General features: G+C 30.0%; 1 protein-coding gene across 1 annotated transcript; it reads left to right on the top strand.

The window, feature by feature from the left end:
- Nucleotides 1-854: 854 nt before the first annotated feature.
- LOC111628861 (superoxide dismutase [Cu-Zn]-like) lies at nt 855-19,505 on the top strand. Its single transcript, XM_023372718.1, has 4 exons — nt 855-1,042; nt 3,404-3,570; nt 19,084-19,201; nt 19,287-19,505. Exons 1-4 carry the CDS (start codon nt 887-889, stop codon nt 19,392-19,394), a joined length of 549 nt encoding a protein of 182 aa, XP_023228486.1. The 5' UTR covers nt 855-886; the 3' UTR covers nt 19,395-19,505.
- The last annotated feature ends 62 nt before the right edge of the window (nt 19,506-19,567 follow it).

The following is a 19,567-nucleotide window of genomic DNA, read 5'->3' on the forward strand; positions in this document are numbered from 1 at the left end:
TACTCAAAGTAGTCTATACAGAAATCTAAAAATAGATTCTTGTGAATTTTCAATTTTCATTTGAATCAAAGTATATTTTCCTACTAATATTAATCGAATAAAAGAAGCTCATTTTTTTTACACAAATGTATTCTTGTTTTATACAGTAGTCTAACATGAATAAATAAAGCTATATATAAGGAATATATAAATATATATATTATATGCAATATTATATATATAATCTAATTAATTGCATCAGTTTTGTTTTAATATTATTTTCTATTCTCAAATATTTTATGCCCAATAATCCTGAATGATCTGCATATTAATTAATGTCGTTAATTTCAAATTTCCAGATTTGATATTAGATCAAATGTAATGACCAATCATTCTTAATTTTGACAAACTATTATTGATACATTGATTTAACGCAAAATTCTGATTATTGATTATGAAAGATTCAGCATGAATCTCACTTTCAAAAAGTTATGAAATCCCAAATAAAAAGAACAAATGATATTTTGCGCATAAGAAATGCACGTGACAAATCTGGTCAATTAATAAAAACCGATACGACATAAAACGAATATATAATTTTAATTCGTAATATTTAATTCTTACAAGCACGAAATAATAATAGAAAAAAATATATATATATAATACGTAATATATAAATTGAGTTTAATTAAGTTTTAAGTAATAATATTAAAAATAATTTAAATATTATTTAATTTTAATATCTTAAATTTANAGAATATCTTAAATTTATAAATTAATTCAAATATATAATAAATTTAAAAATTTTACTATTAATTTTGTTAAAATAATTTTAAAATTTATTAATTGAATTCCGTTTCGTTTCGCACCAATAGTTATCTCATATATAAAGCCTCGGAATCGATCCATGATGCAATCTGTGCGCGTGCTCGTCTCCTCCATCTTGTTTGTTCTAGTGTCGTCTGGCGTTACACGTTATCAAGGCATGGCTTCTTGTCCTCTAAAAGCGGTTTGCGTGTTAGTAGGAGAAAGTGTAAGCGGTACTGTTCATTTTTCTCAACTGGTAAGACATTTTTTTACTTTCTCTATACTTCTAGCATCGGTTTACATAATTGTTTACAAGGTAAGAGGAAACCGGTGGCTTTGATTGAGCAATTTTAAACGTCATATCCTTATTAAATTTAATGATTTAGCAAAAATTTCATTCTGGTTTAATTATTTTCAAGGATAATTGATTTGATTATGTTGTGCTTCTATGTATACAAGCTTAATTACAGCTTAAACGGTTAACAAACCCGTCCATGTTGCCTTCCTTGTAAGCGAGTCTCCAATTTTCCTTTCGTATGATAATTGTTGTTTATATAAGAAATATGTTTAAGGAAAAGCGTACGAGTGTTTCCTTCTTCCTTGTAGTCACATTAACACAGACAATGAAAGAAACTGAGATTTTTTCCTTAATATGAAATACAATTAGGCTTTAAGAATTACAGAATGTGTGTACATTTGTGAGGGATGTTGGGTATTATTTGCAAAAATAAAAAATGGTTTACACAATAGTTTTGTCCTAAATTTTAATGAATTTAACGCTCTAAATATCATGTGTTTTATACAGTATTTTTATTTAATTGCAATTAATTAAAAGTTTTTATTATGTTCTTGTATTATAATACTGTTTTTTTTTTTTTCGTAACATACTAATATACAGAAGGGTGTAAAAGTAGATAAACAGTTGTTATTGTGGGAAAAACATACAGGGAGAAAATAGGAAAAAGAAACATTTATTTTTATGTACAAATTAAATCACAAATAAGGAAGACTAACTAATAAAAATAATAATAAAGAACACCAAACATTTGTATTTCCGATTCTCACCTGTATACCTACTTTTGCACCTCCCCTTTATATGAGAACTATAATATACATACACAGTATATAGTTCATTAAGAATCATTTTCATTAAAATTAAATTATTGTAGAAATAAAGTTTTTAGTGTTTTAGTTGTTAGTTTTATAAAATTCTTAATTTATGTTTTGTATTTATTAAGCTAATATTATGAAAGGATTTAATTATATTATTATTAAGCTTATTTTCTAGTTAAATTCACTATTTAATACTACTGTTATATATTAAACCTATAATAGTTTATCAATAATTGAATTTGTTTTTTTTTTTTTATAAGTGTAAACTTATCAGCAAATTATCTAACGTACAATATATCTATCATCCTTTTAATGGAAATCACATGCTTTGATTACAACTTTAAAATGTATAGAACTGTGTTATAAAACAGATCTTTTAAGTAACCTTCTATAAGTTTTTTTTAATGATATAATATATTATTAACTAGAATATTTCAAAATCTAATGAAGAATAATTTATAGCAGCATTTTCATTTTGTCTTGCTATTTACAATAATGCAGAGTAAATTAATAAAAAATAGAGTAGACAGATGGCACTTAATTGTTCAATGGACATGTTCTAAAATATATCAGGTTGGACTTTATATTGTATGACGTAAAATATTTGACCTTGCAGTTTTTCAGATTTTTCTGGTATCATCTTTAAATGTACTTCTCACTCTTTTTTCTGTAGGAAGTCTTTTACTCAAATATTTCAGATCAATGTAGCTATATTATATGGAGGGGTGTGTGTGATAATAGATTATCAATTTCAAATACTGCATTTAAAAGATAAAATAATTTGATTTTAAAGATCAATCACACTTACTCTGCTATAACAAATGACTATTAGTATTATCCAAAATTATTGTATTTTACAGCAATACAGTAAAGACACTCCTTCATTTCAGCATAGGGAAAAAGCATTTAGTGTGTTTAAAAGCCATCCTTTATCTTTTGTATATGACTGTTAAACAAAATGCAGTAAAAAATAAATTTAAAAGTAAAATTAGAATGTAAAGTACATTTTGATTTTATTAGAGAGAAAAGGAGTTAATAGCAGTCATTTACAATTAAAATATTTTACTTGAATATATGCAAAAGCTGTATCTATAGCAAATAATTATTATTTATTAATTAAACATTATTATTATATTTTTATTTAAGAGTTGATCAAGGTAGAAATTAGCTGTACCCTACTGAAGGCTGTTTGGAGAATTCATTAGCCTACGGGAATTTCAACCTCACATATAAGATTGAAAACTTTTTAAACAAAAGTTGCATCTTATATGCTGTAACATAGGGTAATTTCTATGCATTAAAATATTCTTTAAAATTAATACAAACTGGACAGATTTTTTAATACATAAAAATGGAACCTTTTCTAAATTTCAAATAAGTATAGTTTTTATATTAAGAAAGAGCTGGTTTGAAACATTTTTTTTTCCCCACTTTAATTTACAAATTTGTCTTATTTAGTTCTTTTATTGTAATTTACCATAAGAAATTTATAAATTTTTTTTAGAAACCAAATTGTCCTGTTACTGTTGAAGGAGAAGTTAGAGGATTGAAACCTGGACTACATGGTTTTCATGTTCATGAGTTTGGTGATAATACTAATGGCTGTACAAGTGCTGGAGCACATTTCAATCCCCATGGAAAGACCCATGGTTCACCATGTGATGAAGAAAGGTAAATGTGACATATAATGTTGAAAGTCAGTATAGGATAATTCATTGTATTTTTTTTCTCCTTTTGCATTTAGATTAATAATATAATCAGAATGATGTATATTACTATTTAAATTTCTTGTTTCAGCTTTGATATACCAAAACAAATTTGTTTTAATTCAGTTCAGTGGAATCATGTATTATGTTATAATTAAATCTAAAAATATATAACAAGCATAGTAGATATGAATGTGGAAAACTAGAAGAAATAATTCATTTTGTGATTGCAATTATCTGTATATTTAGGTATAAAGAATTTTTATTTTTGATAATTTATAAACACATTTTAGTTTAATATTTTTACACAATGCTCAAATGGGACATCAAGACTAGGTGTTTCATAATATTGACAAATAAATATATGTTTATATAACACAAAATGTATTGATATAACACAAGTCTGCTTTATTCTGCTTCATTTTTAAGAAAGACTTACATTAGTACCTGTTTTTGGAGAACCCAGGGAAATCAAAAGATGATTTTTGTTTTTATGAAAATGGGAAAGCAGTAATGGCATTTTGTTTGTTTTGCAGCAAGCCATTTTAGAGCCATTGTGCACCATGAGCAGCAAGTGACATCTTCAAGTTCCTTTCCTGAAAACTACATTCAGCATCTAAGCATCAATGATCATAATTTTGAACTATGAAAGAATTGTTCTTTATCTCAATTTAGTCTTCAAATGAACTGCTGAATTATCATCAGGCTATTGTAAGCTAATGAGTTATTTGATATAAATAAATTTGGCAGTTATGCTGCTGTCTCATGGTAAGTTTAATAATGTCTGGAATAAGACAAAATTTATTTCTAAACATTCCCAAATTGAATCAGTCCAGGGCAAAGACTCATAATAATTTGGCTCATAAATAATTAGCCTCATAATAATTTGGCAGTTTGGTGGCTTTATATATAAACAATCATTACCCTAGTACATTAATTCACAACTCCTATTTACCATGCACATACATTGTCAGTTATGTTATCCAGACCTCTGGCCATTCTTTGCTTCCAGAACTATTGATTTAGATATAACCATGCAGGGTACTTGTACTAACTGAGAAAATTTAGTATTCACTGCTCTCCATGGACTTAGCCCATTTATGCTTTACTCTGGTGTGAGGTTTGTGTGTGTTAAAAACAACTAACTCAATAGATTAGATTCCAAATAAGCTACCAAATTATTATTAGACTATTATAATACCCAACAATAATTTGTAATATAATTCTTAGCTGACTTATGCTTTATCAATGCTTGAATAAAGAGTAAGTTGACTGAATGCTATGGAGAGCTCTTGGGTGCTAAGTTACCATACCTGTATAATCATACCTAAATCAATTCATTAATAGTTCTGTAAGTGAAGATTGGCCAGAGGTCTGGATAGCATAGCTGGCATCATATGTGCATGGTAAGCAGGAATTGTGGGTTAATCACATTCCAGGCCAATTTTGTTTTATTCCAGAACATTCTAAATTAAAAATTAATTTAATTAATAAATTTAATGGTAAATTTAATAACTGCCTACCTACAGTCAAAATTTATTTCTAATTATTTATCAGCCTCATAATAATTTGGCAGTTTGGAGGCTTTATATATAAACAATCACTATCCTAGTACATTAATTTTCATTTATTTTCTGCATCTAATACTCTAACATACATCTGCTATCAGGAAAGCTTAACAAAGCTCTTAACTCTGAAAGGGTTGTATGGGATGTTAAGCATCCCCATTTCTTGCTTTACTTGATACTATTTTAATGTTTTCAAAGATTATTAGGCTACAGTTTGAAAAAATTGTAGACCTATAAATTCCTACTGTTGTCTGTCTGTGTCCTTTAATCTCGAACAGTGTTAGATGAAAGTTGCGACCAGATATGGAAAACTTGGGACAGGAGGCTCTTATTTATATATGAACTTTTGGTCTATACTAGAAGTCATGATTTCAATTCAAAAATTTTCCTGGGATGGAGTTACAAATGGTGCATTTAATTCTGAGCTAATAGTGCCACTTCTGAACACCAGAAGTGACGTCATTAGCATGTGTATTTCTTCTTACTTGTCCAGTTCAAATGTAAATGCTAACAATAAATATGGCGGTTTCATGCAAATATTATCAAAGCTGCTGATTTAAATGTTACGTTACAGATAGAATTACTTGATTCCAAGTTGATGAGGATGATCTTGTTATGGATATAATTGTGGAAAAAATGAAAGAGGAAAAAAGAAAAGCAAGATCATAGAAAAGATAAACTTTTATTGAAGCAACTGAACCAGTTTATAATCCAACCAATTTTAAACAGCATCTTAGACTTAAAGAGAATCTTTTGAAAGTCTCCTTAAAAAAAATAAGTGCAATTTTAGACACAAAAAAATTACTGCCCCTGGAAGATGACCTTTATTTCCTCAAAAGCAGGTTATATGCTGCCTATGGACATTTGGAAAATGAAAAATCATTCACATTGGTTTATAGGAAGTAATATATGCAATCAGATGCAGTATATAAGAGAATAGCAGATTGTACAGTACATATATATAATACATATTTAATACAATCGTTTTACCCAGTGAATAGATGTGACATTGCTTTTTTATAGTGTAAGTGAACCGAGTTTAAGATCAACAAATTATTGATGTTAAATACAAAACATTTTTCCCCTTCTTTTCTCTAAGGGTATTATTAGCAATCATTTTTAATGTCTCAATGCACTGTATGGAATATTTTAAATAAGGTTGTTAATTCTCTCTTAGTTGAATATCTGAAGACAAAGTCCTCCCAAAAAAAGGAACCACCATTTACTCTTTGTATTTCAGACTATACATTCTTGCTGACTGACCTTTCATGTTAGGCTATTGGCCATCAAAAAGTCCTTTTTAAAAACACAAAAATACATCCAGTTAAAAATACAAAAATTTCTTAAAAAGGAATTGGTGACATACAGACGTCTTCTGGTTTCCATCATACCTTCTTGGGGTTGTTTCGGCTTTTTATCTACATGGAAATGAGCTCCTTAATGTTAAATGAAAGTGAAAAATCTCTTGACAATCACAGCAGGATGCTGCAAGAACAATGGAATTTCTTTTATACCCAATCTGGTTTCTCTGGAATTATAGGCTCTATTGATGGAAAGCATATGGCTATTAGGATATCAACTGAAGAAGCAGTAGCTTATTTCAATAGAAATAAGTATTAAGTCATCCTATAAGTTTAGTTTGTAATGAGAAAATGGTAATTTTAGACTGCTGTGTAGATAATGCTGGGTCAGTGCATGATGCCTGTGTTTTCCGATTATCAACATTACATCAGAGATGGATTTTTCAGCTGTTGCCATATTTTGGATAATAGTACATATCTGTTATCTAAACATTTGCTAACAGCATATCGAAATAATGGGAATCTTAACCGCATTCAATTACACAATAATAAATAACCAAATATAGAAATCAAATTGAGCATGCATTTACACATCTTGTTGGAAGGTTAAGACCGCTAACATTTTTAGATGTATCAAATGGACTTGATTGTAAAAACAATTATTGGTGCATGCATTCTGCACAATATTTGTATACAAACTTATAATACAATAGAAATAGATTATTTTGATGAACAAGGAAGGAAGTGAAGAAACACCAGTGCATCCTGCTGTTGGAAAAACTACAACAAAGCGTGATGACATTGCAAATGGAATGTTTATCTTAAAAATTTCAGAATACTTGGTCAGTAAAATATTGAGGGGAGTAAACATTCATCTCAATATTTTACTGATGAAACATTATTCAAAATATTTGTTTCAGTATCTCATTGATATATTTACTTGAACAAAAGTAGAAATACCCATACAAAGAATCTTTTATACGAGCACAGTATCATTTTGTTTAATTATTATTATTACATCATCACTATTTAATGAAACTGTGTAATTTCCTTGTGTAATTTATAATAATTTTTTTATTAATGGTTTTATAATGTTCTGTATTTACTTAATGCTATGAAAGTAGTAGTAGTAGTAGTAGTAGTAGTAGTAGTAGTAGTAGTAGTAGTACAGTAGAGCATCGATTATCCAAATCAATTGGAGAATGGTGTTGTTTGGAAAATCGATGTTTCGGATAACTGATTATGTACGAAAAAATATATTAACCTATCCCATGTTGAAATTTGTTCAAATCCTGGCACATCCTTAAGTATCCTTTCATGGTCGTGCCAGTGCTACCAGCTAAAACATGCACACCAACAAAAATAATATTGGAGTAGCCCAAGACACAGCTAAAGATTGCAGCACCACAGCACAAGCGGAAATTTAAATTTTCCAACTGAAAAGCTTTCAGTTAATTGACATTTCAGTTGATCAACATTCGGATAATCGATGCTCTACTGTACTGTATTTAATTTTAGAAATTCCTAAAATGCAAATAGTTGAAACAAGAATTTTTATTCAAATGATACAATTTCTCAGTCATTTCCCATATGCAATTGAAAATTTTTTCAAGTATACAAACTTATATAATTCTGGATTATTTTTAATGCTGTTCATTTCTTTATGATTTATTTAATGCTCTGAACTTCTGAAGATTCCAAATGTGTATAAGGTAAACTTCACTTTTAATCGTAAGTAACAAGTCAAACTTAATTTTTTCACATTAACCCTCTGTTTATGAAAAAAGTCATCTACAACTATTGAACCTTACAATAAAAAAAGTAAAGATTATTATAAACATTTTATACAACAAATAATTGAAATTTACCGATAAAATTATTTTCTGCCAAAACAGAGAGAACACTTTTTTTATTGGTAAATTTCAAATATTTTTCCAAAAATAATTCTGTTTCATTTCTTTGTACTAGAAAGTCATTTTTTTTCAATGGAAGCAGCCATATTGAATTAGTGCAAAGCTCAACAGTAAACTAGCTAGCACTTCGAGCTTACTAATTTCGTTAAAAATGATGCCACACAACTCTGAAGTAACATGGCCCTCGGATGAAAGTATACAGGTTGAGCATGCTGACAGTAAAATTAGCTCAGAAGTAAACATACCGATAGATGGCCAGCATGATGCTGTTATCAGGAAAAGTATGATGTATAGGGGCAGGTCACTACAATTAGTAGTAGTAGTAGTCTGCCCTTAAAGGATAATTTAAAATATATTCTTTCGATATCATAATTAATTTGATAATCATAATTTTTAATTTAATTTAAAAATTGTAACCCTACATTGTAAAGATTTCACAAAAATTAACGGCTAGCTAAATCAACAAAAAATTATTGTATTAGCTAGGAGTCTGTAAAAAAATTTTTAAAATCCTGTTACAGTTTTGGTAATTAAGGCAAGGCATGGAGTGTTTTACATACCATGAAATTATTAATGAGTGTGTCTTTTGTAAATATAAAATCTAAATTTTTTTAAAGAGTATTTCAGTAACTAAGGGCCACTTGCATGAATTATTGTATAAACTACCAAATAACTGTCTATGGGATAAATCTGACTTTCATTCATTAATCTTAAGAGTAAGCTATATTCACTGCACCAGTCACTTTGGTTTGTTAGATACTAGTTATTGGTCAGTCAGCTTAGTCTTTACTGTGTACTCATTTTCCTGAAAACAACAGTAAACAAGATAAAGAAATGAAAATATAAAAATGTCTAAGTGAAAGCATGGGACAGATTTGAATGTACGAGAAAATATATGCTGGGAGATTTGGTAGATATTATGTACAATATCTTAACCATCTTATATAATGTATATATATTATTAATCTTTTTCATTATAAAGTACCATAAGATTCCTTTAACCCTGACTATTAACATAAAATTGTAGTTTTAAATCATAATCAATTCTTGAAACTGTCACTATACATTGTTATAAGATCATATTTCTTTAAAATATTTTACCAATATTAGAAATAACTTCCTTTAAATATTCTAAATAAATGTTATCCACATTGGAATCAGAGTTGGTCAGCCATCTTGATTTTTAATAATGTACAGCAGTTGTTTTTTAACCTGGGGGGGTCGCGAAGCCTTATGTGGGGGATCGCGGGTAAAAGAAAGACAAGTGTTTGTAGGTCCTACACTACAATAAAAAAAAACTTACAATTTCAGTGAGAAGGCTGTACCTGTTTATTTTACAGTACGATTGGTTTTTCGATCACTATTTAGGTCTCAACAGAAAGAAAATTAAATACAGTGGTACCTCAGGATACGAAATTAATCCGTTCCGACACTCAGATCGTATCATGAAAATGTTGTAAGGTGAATCATTTTTCCCCATACGATTACATGTAAAACCAAATAATTTGTTCCAACACGAAAAACACACTCAAATTAAAGCTAAAGTAATACATTAAAAAATAATAATAATAACTATAGTAAGGAAAATACTAAAAAATGCGTTTTGTAGTTGTAAATGTATAAATAACCGTAATAGAATAATAATTGATAAAAAAAAAAATGTAGTTTTATTTGCACTTTACCTTTGAGGATAGACGACGATGAAGGTGTAAATTGGTGGCGGAAGAGAGGGAGAAGGGAAATGATACTAAAACTTAACTTACATAATATAATGTAACAATAATTTAAAAATAACTTAGAAAAGATTTTAAAAAATTAGTGTTGTTTTATTTTTTAATTATTTTTTTAATTTTTATTCACTGCTTTTTGCTTTCTTTCCTTCACTTCCACCAGCACTTTCACTGGATAGAGGTCGCTTGGTAAAATATCTATCCAAAGAGGTTCGGCTTTGCCTACTTTTTAATGTTTGTAAAATGACTTAGGCAAATGTTATTACTCCGAGCAGCAATACGGCCAGCGTGAACCTTTTCGGGATGTTTCTTTTCAATAAAATCTGTCATTTTCTGATAATACCTCAAGATTTCCTTTATCGAGCGAGATCCTTCCACGACGAAGCAAACGCGCCGACTGAGACCAACGAACAGAAGTGAATAAAAAATGGCGCTGCGAACTAATGTAACGTCGTATGGTGAGTTTTTGTTCGTATCGTGGAGCAAAAATATGTTCGAATTTCATGTCGTATCCTGAAAATTTCGTTTGCTGGGGCTTTCGTATCCTGAGGTACTACTGTGTGTAGTTTTTAAACTCACTGATATAGTTTTAATATGGCCTTGGGGGTCACCAGACTTTTTTACCTTCTAAAGGGGTTGTGTATTTAAGAAGGTTGAAAAACACTGATCTACAGAATAAATTTTAATTGTCTGAAATTGGCTGGTTAACCTAGTTTAAAAAGAAAGTAAAAATAAACTGTTAACACCATACTCAGTATATATTTTCACTAGTGCTTTCAATGAACTTATGTTTATCTTCAGGCAAACAAAATTGAAATTATCAAAATTCAAATACATAAGATATTGAAATGTCATGCAGTGCATGTGTAAACCCAATGTGCAGTGCAATATACCCATGTCAAAGATATGATGGTGGACACACGTTAATACTTAGCCATTTTTATATAGGGCAATCCACATGTGGGCAGGTCAAGCTTTTGGGAGTGTTGCATGGATCCAAGGTTGTTGTAAGCAGGGCTGCAGAGTCTGTAAAAAAACATTCAAATTTGACTCCTGATAATTTTAGTAGACCAACTCCCCACTCTAGCAAAATGAAATACCAAGTCATTTTACAGGAGAGGTACAGAGGCACTCATAGTGGGTACCCTACTCTGAACTCTGAAAGCAGCCCGGGGTGTTTACCCAAGTATTTTTATAGTTATTAATGTAAGTTACAAATAAATAATATTTTTAATATTTATTAAATTTGTTAAAATATTTTTTATAAGAGGAGAAATGGGGGGGCAATAAAATTCTACATCTTCATATCTTTATTGAGGTTGAGGCCAAAGTTTTAAATGCGAAAACATGTATGTCGGACATTCAGCGCCACTTTTCCTGTAAGCCTAGAAATTTGACAATGGTGTTTGGAATGTCAAGCGTGATTCCACTGACTATCCAAACACCATTGTCAAACTTCCAGGCTTACAGGAAAGCGGCGCTGAACATCAGACGTACACATTTTCGCATTTAAAACTTTGGCCTCAACCTCACTATTCTATAACATTTGCACTTCAATTTCACTCTTCCAGAAAAGTTAGTCCAACTAAAAAGTGTGTGATCTAGCTACTTCAGCCCGTTGTTCAGAAAAGAAAAATATTTACTCTGATCAATTAGTCTAGCTCATTTAGAAAAATAGAGTACTTATTTAGAGCAGGATAATAAAACAATGATTCAAAAATAGTCAAATTCAATTGGGTCAAGATAATTATTTAGCTACTAAACAGAAATACTACAAAGATAACAACTACATATTTAATAAATAAAATTGCTGCATTTTGCCAATTTCCAATATTAAACTTAAAAATTTTTTCTGTGTAAAACAGAGAGAAATGCCAGTTAAGAGTTGATACATTTTTCCCGACTGTGACTCCTCCTCCGGTCAGAAATTCCTCTCGACTCTGACTCCACAGCCTTAGTTGTAAGGAGCGATTTTTATTTATTTTTTCTTTCCCATATGAAAATGAGTTTCTGGTTGCTGCAGTGTCTGAGTAGTGTTTGAGCCCATAATGGGTTGTAGTTCTGTTCAAGCACCTTTTTGCAAACTCCATAGAACTTTCCTTTTATCCTGTCATCCTGGTGCTTGGCTAGGTGTCTAGCAAGCATTAGTGTTGTGGTTTCAATGTACCTCTTGTTTATCCCCATTACAAGATTCTCTAAGAGCACAGCATAGATTCTTGATTTTTCAAAGGTGGAGAGTTTATCCTGATCATTGCAGATGAGTCTGCATAAATTCAGTAGTGAGGATGGACAGGAAAAAGTTATGTTGCCTGAATATACAGCAAATGTGTATGGAGAGGAATCTAAGGTACAGTAATGGCAGTTGAACTATTAACACCTCTCTCTCGTTATGCAGTGTTGTGCTTGGAAATAGATTCCCTGACCATATTATGCACATGCATGGACTTAGCACGTGAAAAATCAGCTTTGCATACTGCCAAACTGCTTGACCTACCCAGTGTGTGGGTTGCTGTATATAAATGGCTGAACAGTGTGTCCACCATCACATCTTTGACATGGGGGTATATATCCATGCATGCATTGCATAACATTTCAATATCTTGCATGATCAAAATTTGATCATGCTCATAATGACTTTTTTTTTAATTTTGATTTAAAATAACTGATGTGCAGTGACATTTTAATGATAGGGAAGCTGTGTTTCCATAAAAATTATAAACAAATACTGGAAATAACAAAAATAAACAGTTTATTTTAATTCTAAAATAGATACGTTGACATGAAACAAAGATAAAACATATTTATATGTTTATGAAAATAATCACAGAATATATTTTAGAAAATACAAGCAGTGCTTCCACGTAATGCATGCTACTGATTTAAATTATATATGTTTCATTCATTTAGAATATTGTGTTCTATTTTTTTAAATTTCATTCACCTGAAGATGATGAATATAAGTTTGTTGAAAATGCTAGTGAAAATAAAAAAAACTGTTAATGCCACACTCAGTGTATATTTTTACTTTTTTTTTTTTTTTTGATATTTGGTGTGAGGTTTAAGTTGTATTGTTAAACTTGGTTTACTTAGCAGTACAGTATATCCCAAAGATTTACACTCATGGAATACGTTGAGGGAAATTCTGCAGATTAAAATGTATTAAATCTTGAGATTGAAATTAGTGCAACTGGCTCTAAATGAAAAATAACTTTAAAGATTAGATATACAAAATTTTTTGTTTAGATGAAAGTAAGATGGTCACTTCTACCTGTAAAAACTCCATTTTTTGAGGATTTTCATAAAAACCAATATCTTTAAAAGCTATTTTCTCTGGTGTTGAATTTAATAATGAACAAAATAACTTTTTTTTACAATTCTTTGCCAAAGTTTAGATTTTCACTGGAATATCTGCTGAATCAGTCTAAGAAATCTGTTAGCCAGTATGGAAGATATATCTACTGTACATGAAAAATACTGGTAGAAAAATTAAAAGTGCATGTAAAAAATGTAATCAATATATATGCTGTTACCATAGCCATTCAATTCAATTAATTCATTGTTCACATTTTTACTAACATTTTTATATTCATGGATGTTATTCTTTTGGTTTTTACTTTTCTGGCTCTGTTATATTCAACAGAGGGAAAGTTATGGCAATTGGTCAAATATAAAAATCCCAAGGTTTTTATATCTTTGTAATTAGGACCTTAAAATGTCCAAAAAATGAAAAAATAAGGTGGTTCTGTGTATATATATATATAGAACCACCTTATATATATATACAGTAGAACCTCCATTATCCGGACCTCTATTATCCGGATTTTCGATTATCCGGATTGTTCAAAATAAACAAAAATTTTACGAATTTGCTGATTTGCACTTGGCGAATTACGACACTGTTTATGTACGTGACGGAATGCATAACTTATTTTGTTTCAACAACGTCTCACCCAGCACTGTGCTGGGTGAGACGTTGTTGTAAACTCTTAAATATATGGGTCGTAATATGGTTGTTGTAAACTCTTAAATATATGGGACTGGGTCGTAAACTCTTAAATATATTTTACGTAGTAATAAAAATATAACTTGACATACGTATTTATAAATAATTTATATTCAAATTACATCATTTCTATGACCAAGGGCGGCGTAAGGCATGGACGACGTGGGCCACCGCCTATGCCTCGCGGTCCGAAGGGCCTCGCGCCTCGAAGGTTTATGCATTACTTAAAAGCCGCGAACGCGACGAAAAAATTTTACTCGTCATAAAACGATAAATAGTTTGTCAAATTTTTATTCATAAAAATGCAGTTTCAACTGCTTTTTATTTTATAAAATCCGTCTTCTTGCGCCACCAGAGGGCCTTTTAAACAATAGGTAGTCTGTTAGCGTTGGTCAGTAGTAGTCCAAATTCAATACGAACGTTTGTTTCTTGAAAATTTGACCACGATTTAAATACAGTATTTACTTTTAATATCACCGATATGTCATCGAAAAGAAAACGTGTTGTATTATCATTAAAAGACAAATTGAAGTATTTGTTTCGATTATCCGGATTTTTCCTTATCCGGACTACCTTCATCCCCAATTAGTCCGGATAATCGAGGTTCTACTGTATATATATAACCTCCTTATATATATGTGTGGGGGAGCATGATTTTGTTCATTTTCTTTGAAGCTTAATAACTCCTGTGCTTTTTTTTGAACTCTGTGAAGATTAATAACTGCAAACTCTGCAGAGAGTTTTGTGTTTAAGGGATTGATGCTATTCAATTTTGATGGTTAAAGGTTGACAGGGTGGCGAGATAAAGGGTAGTTGTGTGTCATATCTCAAGTAGGGTTGACTTAATGATGATTTACAGACTGCAACACACAATGGCCATGAGCAAACACTTGATAACTATCCTCAAAATTTAACTTATTGCCATTTATAATAATTAGAAATATAATAAGTTTTTAATAAAATATCGTATCAGATGGTGACAAAGACAGTTTTAAATGTTGCCAGGAAAGTTAACATCTTGTTGCTGAATTTTGGTTTTTATATTTGAAGGGGTTGGGCAAGATAGTGCCAAGCCTTATTTCCACTATTTTGAGAAAATATGGTTTGAAAGGTTGATTAAATCATGTTTGGTAACTGAATGTGTTTGCAACTTTATTATTATTTTAGATATCCTGAATTTGAAGGGGTATTTGCATTATATATAAAAAGTTATGGCACACTTTGATCAAAGTATTTTCAAAAGGTAAGGTCAGCATTTTGTAGCTTGGCACTATCTTGATTCTAAAGAATAACAATAATTTGTGACTGTGTATTTTTGTGCATAAATTTCATTTCAAAACATTACAATTGTTGGGAAATTAAATGCCCATGATTTTGCTTGTTTTTTATCTATTACAAAATATGAATATCAGCTTAAAACTTTATCTGTGGATTGAGGTTCTTTATTGTTTTTTGGGACAATGACAAAAATAATAAAAAAAAAAACTGGAACATACAAGAAATTAACTAAAGATAACTTAAACTAAATACAATCTTGCATTATAACTGAACTAAGTGGTGATCTTGACACCAGTCAATTTGGCTTCTTGTGAATTAGCCTGAAAAAAAGTGTGGTGAGTACAAGTATGTGTCTGAGCTTTATAAGAACCTTTACACTTAGGCCTGTCAGATGCAGACCATAAATATTAGTGTTGAGGAAAGTCAATAGTTAGATTTCATAAATATGGGAAAACCTGTAAAACCACATATATGTTCTGTTTACACACTTAGTTTTTGTAATTAGGTTAATATTAACTTATGCAAAACAATCATGATTACTGCAATTACAATAGAAAATTTCATTTGTGAAAAAGAAGTGACCTCCTGCTGAAGAAACACTGAACGTCATATTTTAGGATAAAGATAATGCCAAGCAACTAATAAGTTTTACTAGCTGTAGTTGAAACATCAGTAATTGGGATTGATAATCAGAATTCATGTCTTTGTTGACCAACAAATTTTCTAATTTTGTTATTTATTTGAATCTGACCTGCCTGTGTTACTGCATATAATGAATGATGCTTGACATTGTCTTGCTGCCAGAAACTTCCAGACGTTTGGGACAGTATGAAGATCTATGGCATATACAGTACCATCACCTACTGGCATTTTTGGAAGTCCTGAAACTTCATTCTAGTCTATTGCATTTGTGCAGATGGTGTTAGTGTCAAGCCATATTTTTGGTCAAATTGAAATATCTTGCCCCAACACTAATTTCAAGTATATTAAAATATTTTAAATATTCATTTCAGTTTGTTGTTTTTAATTAATTATGTATGTATAGTATACAATATATATATGTATATATATATATATTGTATACTATACATACATAATTAATTTACAATAATAAGTTTACAATTTTAGGTTGTGTGTAGCATTTGGCACCACATACTTTTAATGTTAAATTTTACACACATATATATATAAAACAATATATGTGTAAAATTTAACATTAAAAGTATGTGGTGCCAAATGCTACACACAACCTAAAATTGTAAACTTTTAACCAGACCTGATACTATATAACTGGATTGCTTTATATTAGATCTCTGTAATACGTCTCTGTAATCCAACAAATGGTAGACGGACTCACAGAAAATTTTTGCTGTGAGTCCGTCTACCATTTGTTGGATTACAGAGATGTATTACATAGAGACATGATAGTTAAAGGTACTATGCATAGTGTAAAACTGTGTATTACACACCTATGTAAACATAGGGTATTTCACACCTAGAACAATGATTAAATGATTAAAATTAGCATATTTATCAAAATTTGAATCAACATCATCTAAATTTTAGTTTAAGTTAAACTGAAATTTTAAATCACAGAATTTTAACTAAAGATCATCTTGTGCTAAGTAGTTTAATTTAAAAATTTGGAAAATTAGAAAACTAATTTTATACTCAAAAATTACTAATTTTTAATCTGGATTAAACTGCTTACCTTTAGACTGAATTCTATAATTAAAATAAGCATAATTCTAGTGCAGTGTAAGTATAAAGAATACAAACATTTGATATTGAATTAATCAGAAGTATATTGTAGTTTTATAATTATTTAGATTCATTTTAAAATTTAGCAGATATATATAGAATATTATTTATCTGCTTGATTATCAGAATAAATTAAGAGCATTTTTTTTCAAAATTTCTGAGTAAAATTCCTTATGTTGTATGTGGCTTATTGTATAATTTCTAATGTGTACTTTGCCTATCCTTTGTATGAGAGTGAGTCAAAAAGTAAGTTGCATTCTTTCTAAAAATAAAAGTATGAAACATAAAAGTCAAATTTTTATTTGTGTGATTAAATTGAAAAGTAGTACATTGTACAATCATAAAGTTTATTTAAACGTTTATTGTAGTATGGCATGAGTTTTTCTATTCCTTCTTGGAAGTATTTCCATCCAACATGCAATAACCGTTCTTGTGTTGCATTTGTGATATCGTCATTGGACTCATATTGGCAATTTGAAAGGACCTTTTTCATGAGGCCATTCACAAAAAACAATATCTGGACTGTAGGGAGGTTGTTCCTAAACAATCCATTCAAATGGATTGTACAGGAACATCCTTCATGATGCCTGCTGAATGAGGTGTAGCATTATTGTGCAAAAGCTTTCTCACCACACACTTCCTTCAACTGGTGTTGGATTTCAGTGGGTGTAACCCCACTGAAATCCAACACCAGTTGCCCATTGCCCATAAACAAGTTGCTGCACAAAGTTCCAATTTGAATGCTGCTACATCCAAATGACATGACATCTTTCATGACTGAAAACTGATCCTCTGCAACTATGTTGACAAATCTGCTATGCCTTGTAATCTGAAGTATTACAATAGTTGTTACCAGATTTTATCTAAATATCATTGATCAACAAAAAGTTCTTGCCAATTGCAATTTACTTTTTGATGCACCCTTGTAGAAAGCAAGTTTGTGTAAATGATTTTGACTTGGATAAGTTAGAAACAATTTTTTTTTTACTAAAGTACAAGATATTCTAGCTCTGAAATTATTCTCAGGATAAAAATTATGGTACTTCTGTCTGATAATGGATGATAAATTATCAGAAGTACCATAGAAAGAATAAATTAGGTTTGTATTTATATACTCAGATTTAAAATGTTTGAGTATATATAAAGTAGGTGCTAACAGTGTATCACAAAATAATAAATACAATATTAAAAATGAATTAAGTACTTTATTGCAAATAACTTTAGTAAATAAATAATTTTTTACATTAATTTCAGTTAAATTACTTCTGATGGTTTTACATAATTTTACAATTAAAAACAAATTCAACAGTTTATTATTTAATATTTTAAATATATTTATTTATGTAATATATATTAATTTCAGTTCTTTAAAAAATTCTTAAAATGTACAGCTGTCCCTTGTTAATCCGGACACTTTTGGGTAATCCGACACTCAAAGGGGTGTCGGATTATCAAAAGTGTCTGGATTGTCGAAAATGATTACATATTTGGCATTGTTTTGCTAGCAGTAGCCTACAATATTCCCTACTCCAACTGTTCGAACAGAACTGCTCATGGAAAACACACGAAATGTGTGTCATCATATAAGAATTGGGTGAGGAGATTCACAGCACGACATGCTTCTGTGCAAGCAGACACGTAACGGAGACGAGTACCTTGACGGGAGGTGCATCGGACTACTGAGCATGTCGGATTACAAAACGTCAGACTATCAAGGGACAGCTGTATTTTGAAAATATTTATTTTATTGTTATAACATCAACATCAGTTAGTAAAAATGGAATAAATATACTGCAAAAATATAATGAAGATTCATTTAAAGAATGCTTATTTTAAATATGCTAGTTTTATTTGTTTTTTTATTTGGAGAAAGGAGTTGAGTAACAACATTTTATATTGAACAATTTATATTTTTAATTTGTAGACATGTTGGAGATTTAGGAAATGTAGAGGCTGGTCCTGATGGAGTAGCAAAAGTAAACATTTCTGATAGCTTGATTACTCTCTATGGACCCCTTTCTATTCTTGGTCGCAGCATGGTGGTAAGTTATTGTTTGTTTGTTTCTTTATTTTTCTATTATATTGCTATTATATTTCTTGCTCATAACTTTTATTGATGAAATTTAGGTCCATGCTGATCCTGATGATTTAGGTAAAGGTGGACATGAATTGAGTAAAACAACTGGTAATGCAGGAGGAAGACTTGCCTGTGGTGTTATTGGTATCACAAAATAAGCATATGCAATATTCCAGTGTTAGCATTCCTTTATTTTTGATCAAATGTTATATTTTGGATTGAAATATTTGCTAGAATTTAAGATGTAATAAATTAATGAATCAAAACTATTGATAGGTTTGCAAACTGTACTCATTTATATAAAATCACAATAAAGATATTGTGTAATCAC

Source organism: Centruroides sculpturatus, unplaced genomic scaffold (genome assembly GCF_000671375.1).
Source record: "Centruroides sculpturatus isolate CEXI.00-Female unplaced genomic scaffold, Cexi_2.0 scaffold359, whole genome shotgun sequence".
NCBI lineage: Eukaryota > Metazoa > Arthropoda > Arachnida > Scorpiones > Buthidae > Centruroides > Centruroides sculpturatus.